We start from the raw sequence: 13,292 nt of genomic DNA, 5'->3' as shown, positions 1-13,292 counted from the left end.
ACACCCACCGTATTCACCAGATTTAGCCCCCAGTGACTTTTCTTATTTCCAAACTTGAAAAAATGGCTCGGTGGACAGAGATTTCCAGACAACGAAGACGTTGGCAGCGAGCGAGAAGCCAACCGTCATTCCAATTCTGTCTCAACTATGGTACGACAATCGGATAAATTGTGGCAGGTTGGTCGTTACGACCACAATAATGCGGCCGTTCCGACTCTGGATATAGCCGTCGGATTGACATAAGTCATCTTGATGCACCCGATGGTCGGTCACGCATTGGCCCGAGTATGAGCAGACCGTCGGATAAACTCTGGTTGATTGCTACAAAAAGACCGTGAAACTGCAGTCGGCCCAACTGTGGTCAAGAGTTGGCCTGTCCATCGACGTCACATGTGCCTGTAACATTGGGTGCACATAACCTACTTCATTTCAATAGATTTGCTTTTGGCCGCAGATGATCTGCTCGTATTATTGGGAGCTCGGATTGATGTATTACTCGTAGAAATATATAAATATTCAAAATAAACCATTAAAAATTCTTAACCAAAAATAGAAACGTTTAAGGGTAAATATTTATTATTTAGATATCTTTTAAATTCTCAAATTTAGTTTCAAATCAACAAAAATGAAAAAACTTTGTTAATTTGTGAAACAGTATCATAATTAACAATGTCAAAATGAAACATTCAGAATTATTAATTGAATAATGTTGCATTTCTAAAATGTTTCTACTTTAATATATAATAAAATTAATTTTAAATCCTGAAAAATTTGAAAATTTTTAAAAAGCATCGAACACTGAATAATTTCAAAGTATAGCTTCCCTATTTGTCAACCCTCTATTCAAATTAATCTATGAAGAAAATACAACACACAGTTCTTATAAACAAACTTCAAGTGCTTCGATAGTCGAGTGGTTAGAGTACGCGGTAAAATACACTAGTTTAGTCAGGGATCGAATCCTGGGAGAGTAAGATTTTTTAAAGCTTTAAAGCGTGCGATTATAAGTGTAAGTAACCGTGTATGTAAACTATGTATTTGTTAAAAAGTCAAGATTATATAATAATATTTTTGAAAATAACTTTTTTAAACTAATTTTTGTCGAAGGTTGGGCCGGCGTCATCTTAATAGATGGCCCATATATGGGACCAAATGTTGGCCGCACGTGGAGAAGCCAAAGGCGGTTGAATGTAATCATTTAACTGGTTGGCCCGAGCAGTGGCGCACAAAGTTGGACTGACCCTCCGACGGTTGGCCCGACCGTAGGCCGACTGTCAATTCGCACCTGGGGATTGGACTCACAAAAAAGTATTTTAAAGTCTCTAAAATCTCTTGAAAATTCTTTTGCTTTTTTTTTAATTCTTCTCAAATATTTGAAACTTGTTTAAAATTACTTGAAATATTTCGAAATTCATTTATAAGTTTTTTCTCTTTTTATTAAAAAGAATTTTTCAATCCCTTTATGCCAATCTCCGGGCCGACTTTGGCCCAGAGTTGGGCCGGTAGTTGGCGTTACTCGTTAACGAAAGATGTCCCATAGTTTACCCGATGGTCGGTCCATGTTTGGGCCATTGACGGGCCAATAGTCGGTCTAACTTCTTCAGAACTTTCTAAATCCCTTCATGCCGATCTCTAGGCTGACTTTGGCCCAGAGTTGGGCCGGTAGTCGGCGTTAGTCGTTAAAGAAAGATGTCCAATAGTTGACCCGATGATTGGTCCATGTTCGGGCCAAAGTTGGACCAACAGTTGGTCCCACGTTGTCTGCATACGTTGGCTGTTTAGGTTGTGCCGACAAAAGTATCTTATAAATATAAAAGGTGGCCCAACTTTGGCTGCCGCTCTACGGCGGGCCAAAGTCGGTCCGACTTTGGGCCAACGCACCTTCTCTGGGTGCCGACCTGAATTCGCACCTGGGATAGCAGCAATGGGAAAAAGACAGAGCATGAGTGATTTCGAGCTATAAATCGAGACACCAGATTTAAAACAGTGACAGAAAAAAGTAGAAATTTGCTGCAGGTAAGACCTGCAACGGTTACTGATTAAACATATTTCGGCGAAAGTTTCACTGAAGTTAGGAAAATAATTCTGAACTCGTCGACTCCGTCGCGCTGGAGTGCGCTAATTTCGGTAAAACATGTAGAATTAACAATAGAAAACACAAAAAAAATTGTTATTACTGATATATTTCCTCCGAAACAAATCACATTATTGTAGACGAATTAGAACTTATTTAATGCCATTTAGCAAAAGCGCAAAATGTAACTGACAGATGGGAATCCCCATTTCTCTTAATGAAGTTAAACAACGCTGGATAGCGTTGGCGTCGTAAATGTCGCTACACCTCAAATAAAAATGGAGCGATTATAAGTTGAAAGATTATCCAGGTAAGGATAAAAATCCGAAATTATCTTCGATTCATGTAAAGCTTATCTGGCAATGTTAATTCTTGTTCCGGTGAATCTTTCACCTAGAATCGATGTAAACTTTATCTTTAGTTTTTTCTGTGATCGCTTGCTGACTACTCGAACTCGCGCGAGATCACAAAAGAAGAAATACAATGTGATAGCGTAATAAACTTAAATTCTTACGTTATAGATTGAACAATTATGCGGTATATAATGTCAAATCTTGCAATGTACGATATCACGATTTTGCGTTATTACAATGCGATAATTACGATATATAGCGCAGGAATTACGATATATATTGTGATTCATTCGACATAGTTTTCTCCGTGACTAAATGTTTTGCAGAAAATAATTTATAATGATAAAATTTAAATTATTAACCTTTGGGTTTCCACCCGGGTACCCATTTACGTGCATTTTGTTAAATAACTTTTTCCCCTAAAGAAATAGGCCAAAATCCTCCCGGATCCCCACGATTTCACTCATTTTCCATCGAATTATTTATTAAAAAGTTTTATCAATCTTTTTTAATTAAACAAATTTTCAATTTGACAAAAAGTGCACATATAGACTACCCGGATACCCCTACATAAAAATCATGGAATTCGTGTGTTACATCCTTAAAAAATATACAGAAATGGAGTTGAATGACTATTAATAAATAAATTACAGCAAATATTATTCACTTTTAATTCTTTATTAATGAAATTAAATCAGAAAATTAATAATAGTTACCGTATTTTGCAGTACAATCATTAGATTTTTCCTAAATATTCATCTTTCTGAGCGTCGTTTAATCTATCACTCAATTTTGTAATACAAACAAAATACGTTCACAATTCACAAAATATAAATAAAAACTTGACTAAGCAATGGTTACCCTTCCGAGACAACTATAGAGCCTGAACTAAACTGACTGCTAGTATTAGACACTGTCACTGTACATACAATATAAATAATATAATATTATTATTGTATTTAGCTTGAAATGTGTACATACACAGAATGTAAAGATTCACAGTATAAATGTAAATATTAACCTATTTTTATTAATCTTTTTTACAATTTCTTGTAATTATATAAATTGATTAATGTTGTTAATTGAAATTGAATTAATCAATGATTTTATAATCTCAGTTTTTCTTACTGGCCGAAATCTTATAACAATGTCCAGGGTCGTTCGTTCCAGATCACCCATCTCCCTGCTGCCCGTGTAGAAAATGCCCTAATATTCCCTACTTTAAACAGGGAACTGGTCGGGTGTTATAAAGGATAACTTGACTAAAAAATGTTATACAGTAAATTCAAACCCTGACGGGTAAACAAGCAGTGCTGTGTCCATGCTCATGCAGACAAAGGTTTGATAGCCTTATATGCTCCAAAAGTTTGATGTGCTTTGAGTTTGATGGCTATATGTCTTTTATTATTAGTTATTTTATTATTATTTACGGAATTATGGAAAGAAAAAGGGCGTTAAAGCAAATCAGGAGCAAAAGTTACCCAATGAAAAAAATTACGCACTGAGAAATCGATAATATTGGACGAAAGTGACAATGCAGAAGGCAAAAGTGAGGTTATAAATGTTCGAAAAGTGAGATATGCAGAAAAAAATAGAAGTGTAGAAGTATATAAAAGTTTAGTTACACTCTGTGAAAATTATTTATATACTGTGTTGCAATTAAAGTTCTGCAGTAAGATTAAAAAATAATAAATAAAATATATTTTTCATACTTATTGAACGTTTCTTATTGTTCTTTTACAAAGTGTAAACAATTAATTTCTAATTTAATATTTTTGCAATCGCTGAACCTGGATAGAAATTGCCTCTTCATGCCTAAACTAAAAATTGGCTCTTACGCGAGGCCGCAGTCAGACTTTCTAGCTCCCTCGGCTGGCCCTCGACAGGTTATTGGCGTATGCTAATTGACATTTACTTTTTAGCACTATATTTTCTAATCAAACTAGATAAAAGGCTTTATTCATAAAGATATATATTAAAAACAAATTCTATTAATTCATTATTTTCACGAGGGGCCCTTGTAAAGCACTCGACAATTAAAACGGTTAATATGGATGTGAGTGCAAAGAAGTTATTTAATGTTATGCTTGATTATACTTAAATTAAAAAAATAAAAAAATTACCGAGACTCAAACTTTTACAACTTCCATTTTTTCTGATAAAATTTAAAACATTTTAGTCCAGGAGCCACATAGAAGAGGTGGTATGACCTAAAAGATCCCCGGAATTTTTTCAATAGATATTGTGCAGAATGATCTCCTGAATCCAACCGTATGAGGTGCTTTCGTGATCTGACGGTCTTTCTCGAGATATTGGTAATTAAACATTTTTACATAACTCATGCTATATCTTCTAAAATTATCGACATATTAAGAAATTTTTTTCGAAACTGTTAGGTATTATTGAAATAAACAATTTTTGGTCTGCTTCATAGTTTTTGCAAAAAACGCAAAAAAAGTATAATATAATCATCGATTTTTATGCATTGTTTATGGGTCTTTTGAAGATTCTTCTTTAGAATTAGTTTGATTGTATTAAGACACATGAAATTCCTTTGACACATTTTTGCATCTGATTGATAGTTCAAATAAAAAAAAACGCAAACAAGATTTGCAACAAGGTTTTTTTGAACCCGTTTATGGTCGACATTTCTTAAAATTTTCACATTTTGTTTTCTCATTCTGCTAAAGAAACCGAAGAGGGAAAAAGTCGGTCTAAGACTTTTCTTTGTATCTCGAATAGTTTATTGAAAAATAAAAAAATTAAGTTGAAAATATATCATTAAATATCAACAGAGGTAGTAAATATTAACCGATTTTTTTCAATCTTTTTTTGATTTTCTCGAAATAATATAACGAAGATAATTCAGCTTATTGAAATTAGATTAATTAATATTGCACGCAATTTTAATTTCACTCAATCGACATTCTTGTAACAATGGTAAGATATTTGGAACTTTTGCTTTCTTAGTGCGGCTCCCCAATCCCCATGGCTAGTTGATTAGTGCCGCTCGAGTGGGCGCTTTCATGCCTGGCCCGCCCTTTCCATTGTTTGAATTTGGAGCCAGCGGAGAAAAACAAAATTTTATACAATATTAATTAATCTAATTTCAATAGGCTAAATTAGCCTCGTTATATTATTTCTAGAAAAACAAAAAGAGATTGACAAAAATCGGTTAATATTTACTCCCCCCGTTGATATTTCACGATATATTTTCCTAGAACTTTATTTTTTTTATTTTTAAATAAACTGTTTGAGATACAGAAAAAAGTCTTGAACAAACTTTTTCCCTCTATGGTTTCTTTAGCAGAATGAGAAAACAAAGTGTAAAAATTTTAATAAATATCGGCTACAATCGGTTTCAAAGAAACGTTGTTGCAAATCTTGTTTGCGGTTTTTTTTTTATATAAACTATCAATCAGATGCGAAAATGTGCCAAAGAAATTTCATGCGTCTTAACACAATCAAACTAATTCTAAAGACAAATCTTCAAAAGACCCATAAACAATGCATAAAAATCGATTATTATATTCTACTTTTTTGCGTTTTTTGCGAATACTATGAGGCAGACAAAAAATTTAACATGACAAAAATTGTTTATTTCAATAAGACCTAACAGTTTCGAAAAAAATTTTCTTAATATGTCGATAATTTTAGAAGATATAGCATAAGTTATGTAAAAATGTTTAATTAACAATATCTCGAGAGCGACCGTCAGTTCGTGAAAGCACCTCGTACCGTTGGATTCAGAAGACCATTCCGAGGACTAAACGGTTCCTGGCTTCCGGAATATTTGCTGCCTTAACGATTTTTAAAAAATTTTCTCAAAAATTGATTTAATTGAAAATCATCTAAGTACGTTTAAAAACATATTTAACAAATCGAGTTTCAAGAACCTTTTTTCCTAAGTTCGAAAGTATCGGATGAATGCCGTCAAGTATTTATGATATCGTACTCAACGTGGCATCGTAGCTAAAGGGATTAGGTGTTCGACTTATAAGCGTATAAGAGTGTTTGTCAGAGGCTGCAGAAAGGTGTAAAATGTTTGGATTTAACTTTTGCAAAGAAAATGTATTTCACATTTGTATTAATATTTTCCTTCTATGAATAAAAAATTCCTGGTAACAGATTATGGCCTTTTGCTGGTTAAACTTTTTACTGTTGCAACCATAGCATCACACTTCAGAATATTTCAGAGACAGGGCCTCTTAAGAAACATGTTATAATTTCAATCCGAGAAGAACTTTAATTGTAATTATTACGAAATCTCGTAAACCATAACAAGTAAACCATAACACGTCACCACATAACCTATAAGCAAATAACGAATTAATAGGGAAATAAAGCAAGGATCTAGAAGGGACCTTATTGTTTATTCGGGTAACAGAAGGGCACCCTTGCTTGAATCTGGTCAGAGAGTCTAGGCTAGTGCCTTTTCTGGAAAGCGTGACGTTCTAGTCGGGTCCTTTCCAGATTTCCCATTCAACGCCCCAATAAAGTTAAGGAAAAATAACTAGCACCCTACCAAAACCGAGTCTCCATTTCTGCACGGGTGGGAGTCTGCTGACTGGAGTTTGCCGAGGGTGAGCAGGCTCGCTGCGGACATGCATTTACAGCAGTTTTTGGCAAACATTTTGCGCGCTTTTCAGGTCAGGGCAGGGTTGACCCAATAAATTTTTTTCACCTGCGGGGCTTTGTTCGTTAACGCTATGGTTCTCCTGCGTGGATTGCGGTTATGTTAGCTTTTGTCGGCGAGGGTTCATTGTGAGATGGAGTACTCAATGGGGATAAAAAGTTACCAATAATTTTGTTTTAATTTCTTCTAATAGTAATTTAAAAGTTTAAATTCGAAATCTGTGATTTTTTTGCGATTATTTGCATCTAAAATTCTTCTTGGGAATTTAAAAATCAATGTCTTGAAATAATAAAACTTTTATTAACAGTTACTTTTAAGTAAATTAAAAACGTAGATTAAGTTATCAATAAATTCAATTTATTGAAGATTACTGTACTTCTGCTCATTTTTCAGACAAATATTTGGAAGTAAGAGAGCCCCATTCTTCGCTTCCTCTCGTGAGACACAATCAAGCTGGTAAATGTCATATATAATAAAATAAAATAATTATTATATATAATATTTACCTGCAGATCTACTGTCTCTCCATTCATATAAATTAAATTTATAAACAAAATAAAACCCGAAAGTAGAAAGGAGAAAAGGCTAAAATTTTTCTATGAAAGATAAAATTTAATTTTTGAAAAATGAAATTTGAAGCGACGGCAAATTACTTATTTCTTTTTAATTATATATTTTTTTAATTACAAATTTTAATAATAAATGCCCTTAAGATGTTAACAAATTGAATGCAAGAATGAAATAAACCCCGAAAGTAAAAAAACGAATGACTAAACTTTTTCCAGGAAAGATAAAAATTAATTTTTTTGAATAATGAAATTTGACGCAACGGAAAATGACTTGTTTTTCATTATATATTTTTTTAATTGCAAATTTTAATAATAAATGCCCTTAAGATTTCAACAAATTGAATCTAAAAATCAAATAAACCCCGAAAGTAAAAAGCGAATGACTAAACTTTTTCTATGAAAGATAAAACTTAAATTTTTGAAAAATGAAATTTGAAGCGACGGCAAATGACGTGTTTCTTTTTAATTATATATTTTTTTAATTACAAATCGTAACAATAAATGTTCCTAAGATTTTAACTAATTCTAAAACTAAAAATATTGTCTTCACATTCACATGGACTTGGGCACTCAGTTTGAAAATTAAAAATGTTCTTATAATAAAAATTGAATATCACAAACGTACACATTGTAAATGTTGTTGCTTGAAAGTCCTCGTTTTTAACTGAATATATAATGTTTGTATTCCTATATGAAAAGTAATTTTATATTTTATATATAAGAAGATCGAATATTATAAGAATTGTGTAGGCTTATACCATGCCATTCAATCCTAATTTTAAAAAGAAAACTTTTCTAATAATGAAAACTAAATGTAAAACTAAAAGTGTTATTGTTAATTTAATTTCAGGTTTTTAAGACGTTTCATAGATTCTTTTTGATCGGAAAATTCCACAGATTTCTAATTTCACACTTTCAAAATGTTGATTTTGAAATTAAAGAATTTTTAGTTTTTAATTTTAATCCCTTTAACGCCAACCGCTTAACAAAGGAAGTAGCCGTGGCAGCCCGGACCTTTTTCGCGGCAGCAGGTACTGCCACGAGATTTAGACTCGATTCGCCACGGCAGCTAGGGCTGCCACGCGGCAGTAGTTTGCCGACCACTGATTTACAGCAGTGGTCGGCAAACTTTTTACTTAATTTTCAGGTATGGTCAGGCTCCACCCGACTTAATTTTTTCTACTACTTTTCGTTCTATTCATATACCTTAGTGTGAGTGCGCTTACTCCAGCAAGGATCTTTTGACCACAGGCACGTCAAAGTAAGGAAATTTTTAAACTTATAATTTTTCAACTAGCGATTTGAAAATAGCATTATCAGCATCTGCGAATTTGTCCAAATCTAATGATATATTACTTGTCTAGAAAAGTTAAAAATTTGAAGGAGTTTAATATCAAGAAACATCAGCTTGACAGTCAATTTATTACTAAATACTTCTCCAATTTTCAACCTTTAAAGAAAAATTACATGTCTTTGGAATCGGAACAATACGTAGATCCAAATATATTACTTTTAAGTCACTGATTGCAAAATCAAGAATTTTTTAATCTTACATTTTTTCCCATTTTCTAACAAAGGACCCCTGAGGAAAGGGGTGGTCTGACCAAGCTCGCAGGTACTGTCCTGAAAGTAAGTCGTAAGGTAGCCAAGGCACGGTACTCTGCCTTAGGTAAGAGCGTGCCGACCACTGATTTACAGATATCACTGAAGGTCACTGCGACTTTTTTCTATTGTTTTCTACGTTTTTGATCATTTCATAAAATATAAACATTTTACCAAAAAACCGGCTCTGCTTGCTCCGACATATGGTTATTTAGATGAGGTATACAAAAAATGAGACAAAAATATTCAACAACCGTGCAGCCTCAAAATTCGGACGCGATTAGAATTTTGATAAAGGGCCTTAACCGCCGAGGATACTGTCCGCTTTTTTCGTACACTCCTGCGTTGTTGTGGAGTCTCTCGCCCCCTTGCACCACCTTGTCCTGTATAACGGGAACTTTGCTTGCGGGACTGCAGTGTACATTTTTGGTAAAATGCTTTTTGTAATGTAGTTAATGACGGTCTGTTACGAAGGGTTAGGGGCCATATGTAATAGAATAGAAGGTGACATGTGAAGGGTCATAGTTCAAAGGTCAGAAGAAAAAAAATGAGGTGTCAATTGTCCGTATTTAGAAATAGCCATAGACCAAAAAATAAAAGTTACAATCCTAGAATCATAGTCAAGAGCTAAATGTAAAAGGACAGTTGTCGAATATTTGAGGTCAAAGTTGAAAGGCCATAGATTAGGTTAATACTGTAAAGGTTAGAGGTCGAAGGTTCGGGTTCTGCTCAATGTTATGAGGATTTCCGAAGCAGCCCACGAAACACTAAAAATAATAATCAATTCTGTCGAGTTTTTAAAACGTAAATTTTTTAAGCTTTATGTTCTTCATTTATTTTGTAGGGTAGGGGTATAAAAAGGAATTCCGATGCCAGTTCGAGGTCAAGAGTAAGTTATGCTGAAGTCGATTTCAGTGATCTGAGTAAACGAGGATCTCGAACGAGCGATGCAAGTTACGTCAGTATAAGCACACTCAGCCCAAAAAGAGGAAGCATCGAAAACAGAAATGTCAGTATAAGTACATACAGAGGAAAAAGTAAAAGTTTTGAGAGCCAAAATGTTCCTCGAGCAGAAATAATTCCTCAAAGAGTTGTTAGCCAATCATTAAAAAGAAGACCAAGTGCTCCTGTGCCTCCAAAAGAAATGGACGCTCCTCTACGTCTCGAAAAACCCTTCAATCAACTTGGCAGAAAAAAAATACAAAATATAATTTTTAAGTCACTTAAATAATTGTGCTTAAAATTAAACAATCATTGTTTTCTTAGATAACATTACCATTTGCGTCATCTCAAAATCGATTTGTAAATGACATATATTTCCACTCATGAATTGCAATAGTTACAACTCTATCCTTTTATATTTTTTTTTAAGTGAAATAAATGAGAATAAGGGAGAAAATGGACTCAGAATAGAAGGAAGTTTCTTTATGATGTAAATGATTATCGCATTTGCGATAGGAAGAATAAGAGTGAGTGGGGTTGAACTCAATGGTTATAAAGTTAAACTCTTGTATAGTCCCGATTTTGGGGCTGAGGTTGGGTGGAAACTAATTCATTATAGCCCGCTCCGCTTTTGTTTGTTCACGCCTGAGTGCTCGTCTGAGTGACAACCGCAGTCCCCGCGCACCCCGCGCAGATCCTCTTACACCTACCTGCGGCGCGGCGTCAATTCTCGGAAGGACTTCAGAAGAGAGGACTATTGACGAGTTTCACTGCAATATATTATTGTATAGGTATGCTGATGTTAATACTGTATATTCCAGAAAATATATTACATTTATAGTAACCGAGATATTCATTGTAAAAAATAACTAGTGGCTCGCAAAATAAAAAATAAATCTATGTTCTAGAAAATTTTATTTTGCCATAGTTAAATATCATTTAGAATTTTAAAAGAACTAAAATAAAATTTATAAATTCAAACTTTCGAAGTATACAATTCGAGTCCTTTGAAATGGGACAATATTACATATAAATTTATCTTAGAATACAATTTAAGCACAAATTATCCATAACTGTTATCTAAATGAATAATTTGATTTTCATATTAGCAACATAACTATTACAACCATTATAGTCCCGGGACTCAGCGACAATTTTTTGTCAATCATTTCCTTCCGCCTTATACTTTAGAAAATGCTTCAGACAGGTGTAATTTAAGGGTAGTTAGCGTCAGCTGGTGCACTTCAGATGGGTGGGGCAATGGCAGCAGCTCCAAAAGGTAAAACAAATTTAAATGATTTTCTTTCGCTTGAAACTTTGTGATAATTCTAATTTACATGATATTTTGCATAAAGATAATCGTCAGTTGGCTGTACGACGGTCGAAAACACGCCAAAGCTATTCTTAATTGCGTGTCTGTCAGGTTGCATACTTTTTGGTAAACCCCAACGTATCCACCCTGTATAATACGCCAGCTCACGGGGTTTGCACCTACATACAGCCAGCTGACTTTGTTTAATATTTTAGGTATTATGTCGACAATTATCTGAGGAATTTTTAAGCAGAAGGAAATAATTTATGCAAAGCTATCTCACGTAACATTGCGCGCTCATTAGCACGTTTAAATTTAATATTTGTATCTATATATTTGGATTTGTGATTACTAAAATAAACAAAAAAATAAAGAAATTAAGAAATCAATCATTTTTGTAAAAGAAATTAAAGCATTTGTATGTTTAATATAAAAATATGTATTTGAACAACTATACAGGGTGGACACGCTGGGTCTTACATACATGGCGTACTTGATTGCTACCCGAATTGCACAGCAGCAGGGAAGAACCCATTGTACAGGGGCATTTTCATATTTCGCGCCTTTAAAGTTGCATTCAGATCGGCCATTCGGTCAAAACCGTGCATCTTCGGATCAAGTTTATCATAGTTTCCATGGATGCGTTTGAAACTTCAAATGGATACAAGTGTCAAAATATAGTTTATGTTATATAGCAATTAAAAATAATAAAAGTGTTTCATGAATAATGAAGTGAGACTTGTGGACTGAGAAGTAAATGTCGATGCTGAGTGGCAAATACTATAAATTGGTAATAATAATGTGCGCTTTTAGTGGGCGAAGAGTGAATTCTGTTTCACGCTTATTTTCGGCATAAAAAAGGTATGTTTTATATACACAAAATTTGTTTTGAATAAAGTGAATAAAATATTACATGCAAAAATTTTTAATTGACATTACCTACAATTACTTACAGCGATTTCGGTAAAAAGGTTAATCCGACCATTACCTCGAAATAATGACAGATCGGACCGGCATGTTTATTATACTTTCGTTTGATTATTCTTCACCAAAGAAATTTGTTGTGGTTTTGTATGTTTATTACTGAGTGTTTCGGCAGTAGTAATTTAAACAATAATTACTCAATAATAATTTAAAAATCATTAATTATTAATGACTTTAATAAGTAACACATTATTTCTGAAATTAATAACTGATTTCCATTGTTTTTTTTTTCACAGATCGATCATAGATAAATTCACATCAGGAAATGCAGATTCAAATGGTTCAGTATACAAAATTAATTTATGTTGGTAAAAATGATGCAAGGGCGGGTGAAACGGAGAATAATTACGCTCCTGCAATGACTTGCGAATGGTTTATATAGGTATCAAGTACCGCTGTGCGAAACAGGTGCCGATGCGTACGCAACTAACTTAGGTAGAAGGGATGATTGAAGCCACGGCGTTGGGACCAGGCTGATAACCGAGGATCGAGGCAGTGATCCCATATCTGAAACGAAATCTGGTCCAATACTATCACACGGCTATGTCCATGTGAATATAGTAGGAGACGATGTAAATGACTGAGTTGCGCGCGCAACCCATTTCTCCTCTTCTGAATTTGAAAACTCAAAGGTGCACGATTGCCGGTCGGAGCGCTTTGGCGCTTCTATTTATATCTTTATCTGCTTTGAAATAAAAGGAAGAGACTGGTTTTTTAATATTACCAGATTTCGACGCTGGCGATTCTCATGATTTGAAAACTTCGCGCGCCTCTTTATAAGCGTATATTTTGAGGTTATGTTATTTCAAGTATAAAATAT

The 13,292-nt window shown here is 33.9% G+C and overlaps 1 protein-coding gene across 1 annotated transcript in view; it reads left to right on the top strand.

The window, feature by feature from the left end:
• LOC117180526 overlaps positions 1–10,538 on the top strand; it is a 51,387-nt gene extending 40,849 nt beyond the window's left edge. Inside the window, exon 5 of the mRNA XM_033373024.1 lies at positions 10,079–10,538. Within this exon, the coding sequence (XP_033228915.1) occupies positions 10,079–10,465 (387 nt within the window). The 3' untranslated portion in view covers positions 10,466–10,538. The remainder of the gene's footprint in view (positions 1–10,078) is intronic.
• Positions 10,539–13,292: the final 2,754 nt, after the last annotated feature.

Source organism: Belonocnema kinseyi, chromosome 9 (assembly GCF_010883055.1).
Source record: "Belonocnema kinseyi isolate 2016_QV_RU_SX_M_011 chromosome 9, B_treatae_v1, whole genome shotgun sequence".
NCBI classification, from domain to species: Eukaryota; Metazoa; Arthropoda; class Insecta; order Hymenoptera; family Cynipidae; genus Belonocnema; species Belonocnema kinseyi.
Note: the sequence above shows the minus strand (reverse complement) of the source record. Positions and strands in the feature narration are given on the sequence as shown.